This window comes from Malania oleifera, chromosome 8 (genome assembly GCF_029873635.1).
Source record: "Malania oleifera isolate guangnan ecotype guangnan chromosome 8, ASM2987363v1, whole genome shotgun sequence".
Classification (NCBI taxonomy): domain Eukaryota; kingdom Viridiplantae; phylum Streptophyta; class Magnoliopsida; order Santalales; family Ximeniaceae; genus Malania; species Malania oleifera.
In genome coordinates, this window is record NC_080424.1 from 97,468,697 (window position 1) to 97,488,216 (window position 19,520).

General features: G+C 37.9%; 1 protein-coding gene across 1 annotated transcript; it reads right to left on the reverse strand.

Moving 5' to 3' along the window:
- Positions 1-289: 289 nt before the first annotated feature.
- LOC131162840 (probable caffeine synthase 4) lies at positions 290-3,315 on the reverse strand. The gene is made up of 3 exons (XM_058119447.1): positions 3,129-3,315; positions 1,489-1,721; positions 290-694 (listed from the first exon to the last, which is right to left on the reverse strand). Exons 1-3 carry the CDS (start codon positions 3,313-3,315, stop codon positions 290-292), a joined length of 825 nt encoding a protein of 274 aa, XP_057975430.1.
- Between the last annotated feature and the right edge of the window lie 16,205 nt (positions 3,316-19,520).

The following is a 19,520-nucleotide window of genomic DNA, read 5'->3' on the forward strand; positions in this document are numbered from 1 at the left end:
ATTGTTTGAAGGGCCTAAATCCTTCTACTATATATGTATAGATGCGCGGGTACATGGTACTTAGTACAAGTGTTTTGCATGCATGTCAAGATTTTTTCATGTAATGGAAACAAAATCTCATTTAAAGCACTTTAATATAAATTAACACACATTTATTTTGTTATCACGTGATAAATATTTAAGTGTTCAAAGCATTGATAAGTAAGCACTTATGGGTGATAGAAGATCGAAGCGGAACATATGCAGAAGATATCATAGAAGAGGTCGATGGAGCTTGTTTCGAGACTGATTAATCCTTTTTAATCATAGAAAGGATCAAATTGATGAACTTATTGGCCCTAGTCTTCAACAAGAAATCACCCAAAATGTCACCATATCTCTGAAACAAATCGTCCATCACGTCTCCTCCAAAACCAAAATGATACTCAATCATGGACTCAACCACGACTCTTATCATCTTGGCCATTCTATGACCCATAGTGAGCTTTTGAAGCCTTCTTGTATGATCATTTTCGATAGAAAAATTGCTAGTAGTGCTACTGTCGTCACCTCCAATGTCATAATCAATCTCAATGGCTTCCAACCTGTCAATGACAAATGATCCTTCCGCTTCAATCTCAGCTCTCACCTCTTCAAGGCTTGGTGCATAGAAGGGGACATTGAACGTATCAACCTTCTCTTCTTCAGCACGACCCTGAATACGTGCAATATGCGTGGTTTGCAATCAAAACTATCAATTGAAACATGCATTTTGTGCAATCCTTTCATGCAGGGATGACTTTCAATCAAGTATAAGGAGAAAAATAAAAGGTTAAGAAAGCTAGGTTAGTGTGCATTTCGAATATAGTCTTTATATAAATTAGGGTTTTAATTAATTCATGCATCTCATGATCATTTCACCTTTATACATAGTTTTTCCTTTAAAATATATGTTGAAGGGATAGAGTAAGTACTAATGTAGATATTGTTTCTTTAGAGAAATTAAATAAGGAACCTTTTCCTACACATGTTCTTATGACTATTTTCTAGACATGAAGGATCCGAGAGTTTGTTAGTCCATGTGTCTATATTTTTAGAATGTGAAAAAAGTGGGAAATGAATCCGATTTGTCGCATGCTGTAAGTCCAAAAAATAGATACATGACGCACAGAGGGATTAGTCTGTCTAAATATTTTCTACCATTAGCTAACCATAAAAAATGAATGAATAGTGATTGTTGTGGTTCCTCCTGATCTCAACGGGTACTTATTTATATGCAAACGGATCAGATATGGCTCGTATGGACTAATTACATATAAGTATTGTACAAATGCGTCGCATGTAGCTACTCTGTATTTCGCACATGGGAATGCTTGCATGTGGGGCGATTTAATTAATTTGGTCCACTCAATAGAAACATATATATAACGTAGTTTGGCAATTGTGTGGATATTAGGCATGCATGGCTTCAGGTTATGTAGTAAAAAGATTAAAGTAAGAGGAGGGGACCATGTTACCTCTGAGACCAAGGTCATTAATGCCTGAGCCAAGAGCTCCCAGTGGCTGCAGCAGCTGTCGTCGGTGGGAGGGTCCGCCGACCTCTTCCCCAGGAACGACAACACCATGCGCCCTCCTTTCACCACTTCTGCACCGAGTATGCCTCCGCCAGCCCCTTTCCGATATGTATACCTTTCCCCTGTTTATGGCTCTCCCCTCCTCCTTCCTCTCCAATCCACCGGAACCTGTTCAACTCATTAATTATTTATTTCCATCATCCAATTAATCATCATTAGTTTGTAAGTTTAAATATGATAAACATTATTCATACATCAATATTTTAAGACCTTCGAAACTCATAATTTTATAATCATTAACATTAAAATAAAATATACCTTGATCCATAACCTCCAAATATATATATAATTTAGACTGTGTTTCTATCTCACAACCCTTACTCTTCCTTATGTTTCAATTTAATTTGATTAATATATTTAGCATAAATATCATAAGTTGAGATAGGATTAACCCTTAACCTCTCTTTTACAATCACTTCCATCAAGTGATTCATAATGTATCATAATTATATTATAATTATAAACTTCTCATATTCCAAAATGTTATTATAGTTTTGCAAAATTTTGAGGTCATTTATCATAAAACATAATATAATTATTATAACAATATTTTATTTAAAGACCTTGCATATTACCTCAACAAATATGATTATAATTTCATTTGATGCAATTAATGTCTTACATTCTCCCACCTGACTCAAGTGAAATTATTTAACGTGGTTGATCATAATGCACATACATTAGTTATCATTAATATGTATAAAACTTGTAGGAGTCGTGGCGGTTCCATATCATCTTTATTAACATAGTTCCTTCCATGCACTACAATACAAGTTCCACTACACATAATGATCTTTTAGTTGAGAGGCATACATTAGGTCCAAATTTCATCCTATTATCATTATTCCATAACAATTATGTATACAAAATGGAAAACAGAAATAACAGAAACATTTTCATTATCGAGCTTAAATATCAATTGAACAACATACATTAAAACTCATCTTTTCAACATGACCAATAAATTTTTTGGGTGGCAATCCTTTCGTCAGGATCAGCTATCATACAATCGGTGCTAATATGTTCATTTGACACTTTTTGTTTCTGTATGTCTTCTTTAACAGTAAAGTATTTCAATTCCATATGCTTAGCACCCTTGGAATACTTATCATTTTTAGAGAAGAAGACAGCTGTGGAATTATCAAAATAAATTTTCAGTAGCTTGGTGATACTGTCGACTATTCCAAGTCTCGAAATAAAGTTCTGCAACCAATTAACCTGAATTGTAGCCTTAAAGCAAGTTACAAATTCAGCTTCCATAGTGGATGCAATAATTATTGATTGCTTCGCACTCTTCCATGAAATTGCTCCTCCGGTTAGCTAGCAAGTATACATAGCCAAATGTGGACTTTCTTGTATCCACACATCCAACAAAATCATAATCTGAATATCCAACCACCTCAAGATGATCAGACCTTCAATACATAAGCTTGTAATCTTTCGTTCCTTGTAAGTATCTTAGAATTTTCTTTGCAGCGTTCTAGTGAATCATTCCTGGATTACTTTGATATCTACCGAGCATTCCAACTGCAAAGCTAATGTCAGGCCTTGTCCATGTTTGAGCGAACATCAAGCTCCCAACAATAGATGCATAGGGAACATCCTTCATTTGCCTCCATTCCAAATCATTTTTAGGATATTGCATGAGACTGAACTTGTCTCCTTTCTGAATTGGAACGGGTGAAGCTGAGCTTTTGTCCATGTTAAATCTCTCTAAAAATTTATTTATATAACCTTTCTGAGACAAACCAACCAGTCCTTGGGACCGATCTCGAAATATTTCTATTCCGATCACATACTTTGCCTCTCCCATATCTTTCATTTCAAAGTTTTTAGAGAGAAATTCTTTAGTCTAATGTAACAGACCAAGATCATTATTTGCAAACAAAATATCATCAACATACAGAATCAGGAATATAATCTAACTCCCACTAATCTTCAGATATATACACATATCAACAGTGTTTTCTTTAAATCTAAAGGAACCTGTAGACACCCCAATTTTACCCAAGCTATTCTAAGAAGACCCTTGGTACTAAAAAGTTGAATTTGTGTTCCCGGAAATAGGAGGATCCAATTGAGTTCCAGTCTATTTCAAGATTGAGTCCAAGTATTTTAAAATTGAGTTCTGTTATTTTTAATTTTAGTTTTGGTATTTGATCGAGTCCTGATTGTTTTGGTCATGTTAAAGTCTAGGCTATTTGAATAAAATCGAGTTCTGGTCATTTTAAAAGTCAAGTGTTGGTCATTTAAAAATTGAGTCCTTTTGATTTTTAAATTAGAGTCATTTAATTCTTAAAATGAGTCTTTCAATTTTTAAATTGAGTCTTTTAATTTTTAATGAGTCTTTCCATGTTTAAATAGAGTCTCTTAGTTCTTAAGTTCTTCATTGAGTCTTTAAATTGGGTTTTTTAATTTTTAGATGGAGTCTTTTGTTAGGACCGGAGGAGCCCATGGGTGGGCTTGATACGCATGGGTGAACACCAATTTGACCCAATAGCTCAAGCCAATTGGGTCTTGGGTCCATCCATGTATATAAGCACTCATCATCCACTTTTCCAATGTGGGATAAGCTCACAAGTGGAATTCTCAACAATCTCCTCCTCACTTGTGAGTTTTAGTTGCTCCCCCTTGAACGAAAACCGTCTCCCTTCTGGGATAATTCTCCAACAGTTGCTCAAGTGGGCCTTACCATTGGCGTGTTACATGCCTCAGTTTGCATTCCACGTGCCTCCAAACCAATCATACCTCCCACGTCTTGACCTTATTCAGATGCATCCGCAGCCTAGATGATCCTTATTAGCCTCAGCCACACACTTGGTCCTCCAACTGTTAGCACATCAGGAGAATTAGCTTCTCGTCTCGACTTTTACGATGTCGCTCACCCAGAGTTACGAACCGTCGGCTCTGATACCACTTGATAGGACTGGAGGAGCCCATGGGTGGGCTTGATACACATGAGTAAATACCAATTTAACCCAAAAGCTCAAGCCAATTGGGTCTTGGGTACATCCATGTATATAAGCACCCATTATCTACTTAAATTTTCCAATGTGAGATAAGCTCACAAGTAGAATTCTTAACATCTTTCAAATTGAGTCTTAAATTGAGTTTTTTAAATTTTAAAAATGGAGTTCATTCGATTTCGTATTTTATTGAGCCGTTTTAATTTTAGATTGAGTACGGATCCTCTTTTACGGGAATTTAAGTTGGGCTAGGGCAACAATGGGGAGTTCCGCATGGAGCATGCAAAATAAGCCCATGCGCACATAAAAAAAAAAAAGAAGAAGGTGAGAGGGGCGGTAGCAGCTAGGGCAACAGGGAAGTTTTTTTCTCGTTAAATTCATGCAAACCAGCCAGCATAAAGGGGGGCCTCACTCTCTCTGTCTGCAACCATTCTCGTTCTCCTTCTTTCTCCCCATCACTCAGCGCGGCTGCAGTTCTTGTAGACACAACCATCGCAGCCGCTGAGAGCCTCTCTCCCTCTTTCATCTCCCTCCTTCCTCATCTCTCTCTTTTGGACACCCTCGCCCCACGATACCCAAGACTCCATCTCACATCAACATACCAACTCGGCACCCTCATCTCCGACTCCCTACTCCTCCTCGCTAGCGACAAGGCGAACCATTATTCCCACAGCTAGCCCAGCTTCTCCTCATCGCAGCAGCAGCAGCATTCTTCTCCATTGGTCATCATCTCCGGCAATGTCAAGCTCCGGTAGCATCCCGACGGTAGGATATCTGCATGTCCCACAAAAAGCCCAGCCCGCCGTCCTCCTCGCTGTCACCATCACGGCTGCTTCCCGCCTTTCGCCGTTGCCGTGTCCAGCTCTCCGATCATCTTCTCCAGCTCCGGCGGCATCCAGGTGAGTCTCCTAGGTTCGCATGCACAAACACACGCACACCATACACACAATCACGCACGCACGGCACGCGCACATACACTCACACACACGCGCGCGCGCGCACCATACACACACAAGGAACACACACACCCCCTCTGTGCATGCACAACACACGTAATTTTTTTTTTTTTTATGATCATTATAGTAAGCTTTTTTTTTTAGGTTGTAATGATCGTTTCATTAATATTCATGTGCATGTTTTTTTTTTTTTTCATATTATTGTAGAATTTTTTTTGTAGGAATTTGTTTTAATATTTAAAGTTTAAATTTTTTGATATGTAATATTGTTTTGGGATTTTTTTTATGATATAATATTTGTTCTTATAGTTAATATTCATATTCATATCTTTTATGTAGGGTTTTCATTGTTGATATATGTCCATTTTGAATTACTTAGAGTTTTCTTTATTGTTGGTGTTACGTTTAATGTATGAATACTCATATTAGTATTTTAAGATATTTAGTATTAGTATTCTAGTATTTTATCATGTTTATATATAAAGGTATCAATCATTAAGGCAAGTTTGACATTTGGTATATATTTAGTATTTTGCTATTATATTTAGTATGATAGTATATAGAATATTATGGTATAATTATTAAGCTTATATTTAGTTTTACTTATTAAGGTATTTTTTTAATATATATGGTGTAGTAATCGGGAAAAATAAAATTAAAAATAATAAAATAATAAAATAATAAAATGAAATAAATTAATTAAATTAACAAGTAAAATGAATAGTATGATAAGGAAATATATATATAAATAAAAATAAAAATAAAAATAAAAATAATAATAAAATAATAAAATAAAATAAATTAATTAAATTAACAAGTAAAAGGAATAGTATGATAAGGAAATATATATATATATATATATATATATATATATATATATATATATAAAGTGTACAAGCTTCTCCAAGAAGCTTTACTTTAATTAGCAAGTTAATATGATATTAATATATATATATATATATATATATATAATTGTGCAAGCTTCTCCAGGAAGCTTGCTTTGATTTTTGGTGTGTTCTCTCTTTCTCCTCTCTCTCTCTCTCTCTCTCTCTCTCTCTCCTACGACTCTCTCTCTCTCTCTCTTTGATTCCGAGCTAGTTTTACGTCGGATCGACAAATCGAAGCCACCACGACGCTCCTGGCGAAGTTCTCTGCAAATCTACCTGAGTAGATCGTTGGAGAAAGCAATTTAGAAATCATCCCTAAGTCGAGGTAAGGTTTTTTAAGCCAAATTTGAAATTGTGATAGTTGAGAAAAGTGTTATACGCGTTGAAATATTAAAGTTTAATACTGAGAGTTTTCGTTTCTAGGGGTGTTGATTGGGAAGTTGGAAATCATCCCTAAGTTGAGGTAAGACTTTACATTCAATATTCGGATTTTTGACAGTTGAAGAAAGTGATATGCTCGTAAAAATATTGAATTTTAATTCTGCGAATTTTCATTTTCAGAGTGTTGAGTTGAGAACCCTGTGGGTATGGGAAAGATTTTCTTAGGGGCTTTTCAGGAATCGGGTAAGGGGATAAACTAAGTTAGTTTTGTTTTGACAAAATACTTGTATATATATATATTTAGAATCTGATTTATGGAAAATAAATATATTTATATATATATATATATGGGTGTGTGTGTGTGTGTGTGTTATATTTGCAAAATACTGTGAAAATGATCATATGATTGAATATGTGAAAATCCGTTTGTGTGGCATGAGTAAAAATGTTATGAAATACTATTCTTTGGGAATGTGGATGATATGAATTTTTATGATGGAAAACAGGCATACGGGCCGAGATTTTTATATGATTTGCCGGCGTACGGGCCAAGCTATGTGACTGTGATTTGCTGGCATACGGGCCGTGCTATGTGGATGTGATTTGCCAGCATACGGGTTGTGCTACGATTTGCTGGCGTACGGGCCGAGTTATGATAAAATGTGTAATTCCGACGTATGGGCCGATGATTTTCATGAAATATGTATATGTGAAAAATGATATAATTGATATGATAATTATTGATATGAGATATCCACGTATCACGATTTTAGTATATGTATATGATATCAAACCCTGGTTGGCTTGGTCTAGGCTAGCACTTGTACGGTACCGTTGCTTTATGTCTATGGTCTTCGTGATCATGATATTTGTGTTAACGCCGTTGTACGGAGTGGTGTGAGATTGGATGGTCAATGTGGCTATTTTCAAGAAGTGTGCTGTTATCGCCCCTGGTGTACGGACCAGGTCTGGCAGACCCATCAGACCTACAGACTACTGTTTGACTTGACAGTGGTCGACCAACCATTGTCAGGTCCCGCCTTCGGGCCACACAACCCAGTCATGTGGGGGTAATACATGACAACAGTCAACTAACCTACCAGGATTGTTTTATGTTATTATTATTATGATACGAGATGAGATCTGTTATGAAAATGCAGTATGTTCTGCCATGTTTTGATTTATATATAACTTTTCCCAGATTTGATAAACAGTACTGAATATGTTATGTATGGTATATGTAGAACACAGATTACTCATGTTGCCACACACTGGTATTAGTTTATTTCTCTTACTGAGAGGTGTCTCACCCCTAAATCTTATTAACTTTTTAGGAGCCCCGGATAGGAAATCAGGAAAAGCCCCACTGATATAGTACGATCTATCTGCCCTTTTTGAAGGGTAAGTTTTGTAGGGATAGTTAGATTTTGTGGGAAATGTCCCTAGGTTTTATTTTTGGGGTGTATATATGAAAATACAGTGATTGTAGTAACTCTGGTATATTGTGGTATATGGTATTGAGATGTACATGTTTGTATATTTTTTGCTGCTAGGACTTCTTCTTTATGTTCTGATATATCCCTGGTGCCCACGGGCCCAGGTGGATTGTGACCTGTTGAGTTGGAATATGGGATATGTGATATTGATAATATATATAAAAAAAAAAACATATGGAAAAATGAGCAGGTCGTGACAGCTTGGTATCAAAGCCTATGTAACAACCCGAATAAAAATATAAATAGGAACAGAAAGGAAGCTGCCAAGCTTCGTCGACGAATACAGGGTTTTTTAACGAAGACTTTAAAGATTTCGTCGACGAACATAGGGCCTCGTCGACGAGAAAATACCGAGAGGGGTTTTGAAGCCGACTGAATTTCGTCGACGAGGAGTGAAATTCGTCGACGAAATTTGTGAAGGACTCGTCGACAAAGGACGGGCTCGTCGACAAAATCCCCTGTATAAATATGGAAAATCCGAGTTATCTTCATTATTAAGCTTCCTCTCCACTCTCTCTCTCTCTCTCCTCTCTTCGGTGCTCTCTCTCTCTCTCCTCATTTTTGGGCTTTTTTTACTCTAGATCAACGATTCGAAGCTACCACGACGCTCCTGGCGGAGTTCTTTACAAGTTTGTTGGAGCGGATCGTTGGGAAGACGAAGTTGGAAATCATCCCAAAGTTGAGGTAAAACTTTTTAAGCCAAATTAGACTTTATGGTAGTTATAAGAAATGATGTACGCATGAAAATACTGATGTTTAATACTGGGGATTTTGAGTTTCAGGGTATTGATCAGGAAGTCATACGGGGGTTAGCCTAGGATATTTTGGGGGCTTTCTTAGTAGTCAGGTAAGGGAATAAACTAAAACAGTTATTTTCCATGCAAGTTATTATTGAAATTAGGAATAGTTTCCCAAGAGGGGGGGCGTGAATTGGCTTTTAAAAATTTCTTTTAACTTCTTTTAAGAATCCTTAACTTCTTTAAACACTTAACCAATTCTTTAACTTGTTTGTTTAATTTCACCAATCACACAAAAACTTAGTTCTTTTATCCAATCAATAACACAATTAAACAACCAATCAATTAAACACAATCTTCAAACCAAACAATCAATTTAATTGCCAAATACAAGTTAAACATCAAACAACCAAATCAAGATATAAAGTTTTTAGCACTTTGGTAATATAAAATCTTAAGATTGTTTGTTTGTTTATATAAGCCCTGTGATTATGAATTTGAAAACCTTGTGAAGAATGTAATTTAATATTCAACAATCCTTTCACAAACACAATAAAGCTTTTGTAATAAGCTCTGGATATAAATTTTAATCAAGCCCGGTATATATGGATTTTCTTAATATGATGTTCAATACAACATTCAATCACTCTTTCCAAATATTCAAAACTCAAATAAACTTTCAGTTAATTTATCTTTGAGTGTTTAACAAAGAAACGTACTCCCGTATGGTTTCCACAAGATATGGTTTCACCAACGTACTCCCTTTCGGTTTCCGCAACCCAAATCAAAATTAATCTTTAAGTTTACTTGATTTCCAAATATGCATAGTATATTTGATTTTCAATTTAAATCATCCACGCAATTTTAAATATGTACTAAAAATAAAAATAGGGAAAGAGAGAGTGAGACGGAGATTTTTACGAGGTTTGACTTATACCCAGCCTACGTCCTCGCCTTTGGCAAACCACCAAAGGATTCACTAAACTTGTTCCGTTGATGGGTGGAACAAAACCGATTACAACATTCCTTGGTTAAGGCTAGAGCTTACCTTCTCCAAACGATATTCCCTTGTTCGGTCACTCCTTACATAGGCTAGAGTCCGCTTCTCTAAGTAATATCCCCTTGCTTAGCCAACGATCCAAACACCTTGGAACTTCAATGAACTACAAGAAACACAAGATAAAATCTGCGTACAAGTATACTCTCTCAAAGAGCAAGTTAGTACAATTTCAGCACTATATACTTCAATGTAAAATATCAATAGGAAATAGAATGAAGCTCAAGTGTAGAATTCACCAATATCCTTCTTAGAAGAGGATTAGCAGTAGGAATTCAAAGGAAGAAGGATCAACACTTCAAAATTCTCAGCAAAAGAATTTTTCAATGAGTGAGCAAGAGAACTTAGGAAGAATAAGAGTACTTTCAGCTCCTCATAACAGATTTTTCATCTCTTAGCATTTCTTTTTTATTTTTCAAAACCATGTATTTATAGGCTTTCAAACTTATAAAAGTTTCCTTAAAGAATTTCCCTATTTATTATAATATTTAAGGTTCAAACGGCTATAATTTAAAACATTAGAATTTTAGAAATTTGCCCGTTGAACAGTTTTTAAATGTCTGACAGCAGTGACCCCATTTCAGTATTTTGGCTATAACTTTTTCTGTATAACTCCAAATTAGGTGTTCTTAGTGTCAAAAGAAAGCTAAGAGAAAATAATACAACTTTCATGTTTACCACCCTTTAAAATAATGAGTTTTTGATATAGAAAAATTCACCTCAATGCGCTGTATAGAAACTCACAGCATTTGGGAAAAAACTCTTTTTGGTGCTCTTTATTCCAAAAATGATTCTAACCTTTTTAAAATAATTTTTGACCTTATAAAAATATTATTCAGGTATTTTTTAAAAAGTATCTAGGTCTAAGAAGTTAATCTAAGAGTTTTAAAATATTTCAAACGATATTTTAAACATTAAAGCACTTATATGAGATTTCTAAAATATTAACATTCTAAGTTCTTGAGTCTTCATACTTTGTCCTTGGATTGAATCCATCTTTTCTTTAAGCTTCCATATTCTTTAAGCTTTCTTACTTTGCCTTTCTTTGGATCTTTTGACTTTAATATGTCTTGGCTTTCAACAACTTATTCATGTCCTCATGTTCTTCAACAAGTAATTCATGTCTTGGCTCATTTAAGCTTCATTTGATCCTTGTGAGCACTTTGACCTTGCTTCCATCATATTTGATCCTTGTGGGCACTTTGACCTTACTTTCACATATATGAACCCTAAAATATCATTACTCACACAAATACATTAAATTTCACTTGTTTGTTAGCATCAAAACAAGATAACAAGATTTTAAGCCTTGTAAGGCCAACAATTATTAATTATGAGCACATTTATTTTCAGAAAAACATATGCTATGTTCGTTTATCACATATGAGATGTATGTTTGGAAAATACTGTTATTATGATTAAAATGTATATGTATGTATGAGATGCCAGAAATAATGATTTTAGAATATGAAGCATAACTTTAAACGGCATATGTGTGGCATGAACATTATTTTTATGTGAAGTGAATCATGATATGAATAATTTTACGAGTAAAGCATATTTTCAGGTATTTTGAAAAGACGAGTTATGCTATATTGAGTTTGACAAATATATGATAAATGAGTTATTTTCAGAATGTAAATACTTGAAACGTATCTGGCGCGAGGCCATATTTATATTATCGGCATGAGGCCTTATTTATGATTTTGGGGCGAGGCCATGTATTTATATTATCAGTATGAGGCCGTATTTACGATTTTGGCGCGAGGCCATGTATTTATGTTATCAGCATGAGGCCGTATTTATGCTATCGGCATGAGACCGTATTTATAATTTTGGTGCGAGGCCATATCTATGTTCTTAGCGCGAGGCCGTGATGATTTTATGTATGTTAATGTATTATATGTTATTACAACCAGGATGTTAGTTTAGTTCAGTTCAAGGCTCAGTACCGTAGCTATATGTGTAGATCAGATATCTATGTTAGATTAGTGCTAACCATCCCACGAGGGGATGGGAGATGGATAGTTGATGTGGCTTTCAGTAGAGTGTGGACGTCCACCTGGAAGTCCGGACCAGGGTGTGGCGGGCCCATCGTACTTACAGACATATTTGATTCGCTAGTGGTTGGCTAGCCATTGTCGGATCTTGCCTTCGGGCTGCACAACCCATTATGGGGGGTAATACATGACACCAGCCAGCTATTCATGCTGGATTTATTTTCAATATTATAGTTATAATGGATGTTTTATGTATGTTATGAGTTATTAGAAAATATGAAAATGTATGATTATTTAGTATGATATGATGAATGTTTTCTGATTTATGAGATGTACTGTATATGTATAAATGCATTAAATGTTCATGTTGCCACACAATTGTATTTAGTTTATTTTCCCTTTCTGAGAAGTGTCTCACCCCTAACATTAACACATTTTTCAGGAAACCCAGAGAAGCCGGCGAGTCAAGGCCACCATTGAGTGAGTGGAGCTTCCCTACTAGAAGGGTAAGCGTTGAATTGGGACTAGGAGATTTTTGTTGCAAGGTCCTAGTGTCATTTTTGACTTTTTGAAAGATTGTAAATAACTATAGTATTTTGGGAATGTAAATAACTCTGGTATTATGTTTTATGATTGGATATTCGAGATTTTATGTTACTGCTGCTTAGGTTTTCGCTGCAATTGAGAGGTGTCCCCGTTACCCACGGGTTCGGGTTGACCACTTTTATTATTATGTTATATTTTATGGAGGGTCGCTACATTTGGTATCAGAGCCTAGGATACTAGGTTCTGCAGACTCTAGAGTGCAGCAATAATAATACCAGAGTATAGGATAAGTGAATTTGAGGTCTAGTTTTGTAGGCTAGATGCAGGACTTTCGTGGTGGTTTGTATGGTTTTCTTGGGGTGACAATTTCAGGAAATTCATTGTAAACTATCGTCGGGTCGGGTATCTAGGTTGCAAGATTGAGCCTTGAATAAAGATCAGGAATGACGAGTTAATTAAGAGAAAATATTATATGAGTTGAGTGATATGTATAGAGAAGGAGGTTTTGAGTTAAGTTACTTGTTTTTCTGGATGGACCTTGGTGGCAATAGTGCCCACGCTAGTGGGAGTGAGGGTACTAGACCCTCAGGCGCTGCGAGTAGTGATTCAGATGTTGTTTTACATAGCGTAGCACAGCAAGTAATGGCAAAGATTGCCAGAAGTTTGAGGGAACATGGTGGTCCGTCTGTAGGTCACGGTAGTACGATTAAGAAATTCCTAAAGATGAGTCCTCCAGCTTTCTCAGGGGGAACGGATCCTACAGTCGCTGAGAATTGGGTGTAGGAAATGGAGAAGATATTTACAGTACTGCAGTGTTTAGAGGAGCATATAGTGCTATTTGCCACTTATAGATTGATTGGGGAGGCCGAGAGATGGTGGTTAGTAGTGAGATTGTTAGAGCAACAAAGGATTGTTCCTGTGGAGATGACATGGGAGCGGTTTAAAGAGATATTCTTCGACAGATATTTCCCAACCTCTTCCAGGGAGGCTAAGATTGTAGAGTTCTTGAATCTGAAGCAGGGACAGCTGTCAGTACAGCAGTACGCGGTGAGGTTCATTGAACTATCTCGCTTCGCCCCATACATCATTCCAGATGAGGTAAAGAAGGTTCGACAGTTTGAGAGAGGTTTGAGGAGGGAAATTTACAAGCAGGTAATGATATTGAAGTTGCAGGATTTTGCTGAGCTGGTGGACCGAGCCACTATAGCGGAGATTGGTGATCATTTGGAAGCTGAGGAACAGAGACAGAATGAGAGATTCTCACCTTCCGGTTCCCAGCAGGGAGTCAGCCATGTTGCGTGGAAGAGAGGTGGCCATTATAGAGATCAGAGATAGGAGACCGGGAATCGCGGTTTCCAAGGTGCGCAGCCACCTCCAGCTTGCCCATCTTGTGGGAAGAGACACCTAGGGGAGTGTCGTGCGGGGCAAGGTGTCTGCTACAGGTGCGGGGAGTCAGGACATATGATGAAGGAGTGTCCGACACAGACTGGTACTGCTCCTGCTCCTAGACCTGCATGAGGAGGGTACCAGGCGCCACGAGGTGGCCAGCAGAGGAATACGGCCCCAGCCAGAGTTTTCCCTTTGATACCGGGTGACGTTGAGGCGGCCGGCGACGTGGTGACATGTACTGTTAGTATGTTTTCATTTAAGGTTACTGTACTTTTTGATTCTGGTGCCACACACTCGTTTGTGTCCTTGGGATGTATGAAATTGTGTGGGGTTGAGACGCAATCATTAGATGTCGGGTTATTAGTGGCTACACCGACTGGGTTAGTGGTGAGATGTAGTAGAGTACTTTGCGGTTGTCCAGTTGATGTTCAGGGGAAGATCTTTTCTACTGATTTGGTGGTGTTGGATATGCATGGGTTTGACATTATTTTCGGCATGGATTGGCTAGCGGCTAATTCTGCTATTATAGACTGCCGTGCTAGAGAAGTAATATCTAAACCTCTAGGGAAATCAGAATTTAGATTTACAGGGTAACGAGTGCAATCTTTACCTCAGATGGTCTCAGCTATTCAGGCGAGGAGACTACTTCAGAATGGCTATTTGGGATTTGTGGCTTTTGTAAGGGAAATGTCATAAAATGAATTGAAACTTATCAATACGCCTGTGGTGAAAGAATTTATAGACGTGTTTCCAGCGAATTACTAGGTTTGTCGCCTGATCGTGAGGTAGATTTCCTTATTGATCTACTTCCGGGTACAGCGCCGATTTCTAAAGCACCGTACCGAATGACGCCAGCAGAGTTGGCAGAATTGAAAGACTAGTTACAAGATTTTCTTGATAAAGGCTTTATACGACCCAGTGTATCTCCGTGTGGAGCTCCATTTTTATTTATGAAGAAGAAAGATGGGACCATGGGGATGTGTATAGACTACAGAGAGATTAATAAAGTGACTATCAAGAATAAATATCCTCTACCCCATATAGATGACTTGTTTGATCAGCTCTAGGGTACACAAGTGTATTCGAAGATCGATCTTAGGTTAGGCTATCATCAGATAAAAGTGAAAGTAGAAGACGTCTTAAAGACGGCCTTCAAGACCAAATACGGGCATTACGAGTTTCTTGTTATGCCGTTTGGTTTGACGAATGCTCCTGCGGTATTTATGGACTTGATGAATAGAGTCTTCCACCAATACCTAGACCAGTTCGTGGTTGTTTTTATTGATGATGTACTGGTCTATTCGAGGAGCTATGAGGAGCACGAGGTACACTTGAGGCAGGTTTTGCAGATGCTTAGAGAGAAGAAATTGTATGCCAAATTCAGTAATTGTAACTTCTAGCTCGAGAAAGTTGTGATTTTGGGGCATGTCATCTCAGGAGATGGAATTGTGTAGATCCCAGTAAGATTGAGGCGGTAGTGAATTGGGCTAGGCTGAGGAACGTCCAGGAGATTAGGAGTTTCTTGGGTTTAGCTGGATATTACCATCGTTTCGTTGAGGGGTTCTTAGCTTTGTCAGGACCTTCGACACGACTGACGAAGAAGAATGCTAGATTTGAGTGGGACAACAGCTGTGAGCAGAGTTTTCAGGAGTTGAAGCAGAGGTTAGTCACAGCACCAGTACTGATCATCCCATCTGGGGGTGAGGGGTATACTATTTACAGTGATGCGTCCTTAAAGGGACGTGGCTGTGTATTGATGCAGCATGTCAGGGTAGTGGCGTATGCATCCAGGCAGTTGAAAGAATATGAAAAGAACTACCTTACCCATGATCTTGAGTTGGCTGTAGTAGTACACGCATTGAAAATTTGGAGGCATTACCTATATAGCGAGCAGTGTGAGATTTTCTCCGACCACAAGAGTTTGAAGTATTTCTTCACCCAGAAGGAATTGAATATGAGACAGAGAAGGTGGTTAGAGTTGATTAAAGATTTTGATTGCACTATCAGTTACCACCCAGGGAAAACAAACGTGGTAGTTAATGCATTGAGCAGGAAGTCTGGAGTATCAACGTTGGCAGCTATGGAGATCCAGTATCCGATCATGATGGATCCGGAGAGACTTGACATTGAGTTGATAAAGAGTAATATTCCAGTATGTATCGCCAGCCTAGTAGTACAGCCTACTCTGCAGGATAGAATTAAAACTGCCCAGAAAGAAGATCCAGAATTGGTAGAGGTGATGGATAGAGTGCAGCGTGGCCAGAAAAAGGAATTCTGCATCTCAGATGATGGAGCTTTGCAGTTCCTTTCCAGACTGTGTGTTCCTATAGATGCTGACATCAGGAAAACTATTTTAGATGAGGCTCACAGATCCTTGTACAGTTCATCTCGACAGTATGAAAATATACAGGTGGAGTGGAATGAAAAGAGAAATTGCCGAGTATGTAGCCCAGTGTTTGACGTGCCAACAGGTGAGGGCTGAGCACCAGAGGCTGACAGGGCAGTTGCAGCTATTATTTATCCCGGAGTGGAAGTGGGATCACATATCGATGGACTTCGTGTCAGGATTGCCGACAGCGTTACATGGCCAGAATGTCATCTAGGTGATTGTTGATCAGTTGACAAAGAGCGCCCACTTTGTTCCTATCAAGATCAGCTACTCCCTTAGCCGTTTAGCGGAGATTTACATTCAGGAAGTAGTTCGTTCTCATGGGGTGCCTGTATCTATTGTGTCAGATCGAGACCTGCGATTCACGTCACGATTTTGGAGGAGCTTGCAGGAGGCTCTGGGGTCTCAGTTATCGTTTAGTACGACATTCCATCCTCAGTCATACGGTCAAACTGAGAGGACGATTTAGACACTAGAAGATATGTTCCATGCACGTGTTCTAGATTTTAAGGGTAGTTGGACTCAGTTCGTGCCATTAGTAGAGTTTGCGTATAATAATAGTTACCAGTCCAGTATTGGCATGACACTGTTTGAAGCATTATACGGTAGGAGATGTCGATCTCCTTTGTATTGGGATGAAATAAGCGAGCGACATGTTGTGGGTCCAGAGATGGTGCAGCAGGCATACGATAAGGTTCAGCTTATCAGGGAAAGAATTAGTGCAGCTCAGAGCTGACAAAAGAGTTATGCCAACAATCACCGCAAGAATTTAGAGGTTGACGTGGGTGATCACGTATTTTTGAAGATAGCTTCATAAAAGGAGTTATGAGGTTTGGTAGGAAGGGTAAACTTAACCCTAGGTTCATCGGTCCATTTGAGATTTTAGAGAAAATGGGATCGGTGGCCTACAAGTTAGCTTTACCACCTGCGTTATCCAGAATTCACGACGTATTCCACGTATCAATGTTGAGGAAATACGTTCCAGATTCTTCTCATATCATCAGCTATGATGAGTTGGAGCTTAGTGATTCACTGGGGTATGAGGAGGTACTAGTGCGGATTCTGGATAGGAAGGTACTCGAATTACGTAACAAGAAGATTCCTCAGGTAAAAGTTTTGTGGAGGAATCATGTAATTGAAGAAGCTTAATGGGAATCTGAGGAACAGATGAAACAGAAATATCCAAAATTATTCCAAGAAGTTTAAATGTAATTAGAAAATGTGAGTAAATATGTAAAATTTCTTTGGTAGGTACATGTATGGTTTTAGTAGTGTAGCATTTTAGTTTTGGGAGAAGTTTTCTTTTGTATGTGTAATCTCCCAAAACTTGAGTTGTAACCATGGTATTCCTCCGCCATAAGTGAGGGTAAGTAATAAAATAAGTAGACCATTTTTCCTAAAAAGGGATGATGAATTATGTGAATAGTAAATTTCGAGGACGAAATTTTATAAGGAGGGGAGGATGTAAGAATAAAAAAGGAAACAGGAACAGAAGGGAAGCTGCCAAGCTTTGTCGACGAACATAGGGTTTCGTCGACGAAGGCTTTAAAGATTTCATCGGCAAACATAGGGTCTCGTTGACGAAAAAATACCGAGAGGGGTTATGAAACCGACTGAATTTCGTCGACGAGGAGTGGAATTCGTTGACGAAATTTGTGAAGGACTCGTCGATGAAGGACGGGCTCGTCGATGAAATCCCTTGTATAAATATGGAAAATCCGAGTTATCTTCATTATTAAGCTTCCTCTCCACTCTCTCTCTCTCGTTTTCTTCTCATTTTTGGGCTATTTATACGCCAGATCGATGATCCGAAGCTACCACGACGCTCCTGACGGAGTTCTTTACAAGTTTGCTGGAGCGGATCATTGGGAAGACGAAGTTGGAAATCATCCCAAAGTTGAGGTAAAGTTTTTAAAGTCAAATTAGACTTTATGGTAGTTATAGGAAATGATGTACGCATGAAAATACTGATGTTTAATACTGGGGGTTTTGAGTTTCAGGGTATTGATCAGGAAATCATACGGGGGTTAGCTTAGGATATTTTTGGGGCTTTCTCAGTAGTCAGGTAAGGGAATAAACTAAAGCAGTTATTTTCCACGCAAGTTATTATTAATTATGAGCACTTTATTTTCAGAAAAACATATGCTATGTTCGTTTATCACATATGAAATGTATGTTTGGAAAATACTGCTATTATGATTAAAATGTATATGTATGTATGAGATGCCAAAAATGATGATTTTAGAATATGAAGTATGACTTTAAACGGCATATGTGTGGCATGAACATTATTTTTATGTGAAGTGAATCATGATATGAATGATTTTACGAGTAAAGCATATTTTCAGGTATTTTGAAAAGACGGGTTATGTTATATTGAGTTTGACGAATATATGATAAATGAGTTATTTTTAGAATGTAAATACTTGAAACGTATCGGGCGCGAGGCCACATTTATATTATCAGCACGAGGCCGTATTTACGATTTTGGCGTGAGGCTATGTATTTATATTATCGGCACGAGACCGTATTTACGATTTTGGCGTGAGGCCATGTATTTATGTTATCAGCACGAGGCCGTATTTATGCTATCGGCACGAGGCCGTATTTATGATTTCGATGCGAGGCCGTATCTATGTTCTCAGCACGAGGCCATGATGATGTTCTGTATGTTCATGTATTATATGTTATTACAACCAGGATGTTAGTTTAGTTCAGTTCAGGGCTTGGTACCGTAGCTATATGTGTAGATCAGATATCTACGTCAGATTAGTGCTATATATCCCACGAGGGGATGGGAGATGGATAGTTGATGTGGCTTTCAGTAGAGTGTGGACGTCCACCTGGCAGTCCGGACCAGGGTGTGGTAGGCCCATCGTACTTACAGACATATTTGATTCGCCAGTGGTCAGCCAGCCATTGTCGAGTCCTGCCTTCGGGCTACACAACCTGTCATGGGAGGTAATACATGACACCAGCTAGCTATTCATGCTAGGTTTATTTTCAGTATTACAGTTATAATGGATGTTTTATGTACATCATGAGTTATTAGCAAATATGAAAATGTATGATTATTCAGTATAATATGATGAATGTTTTCTGA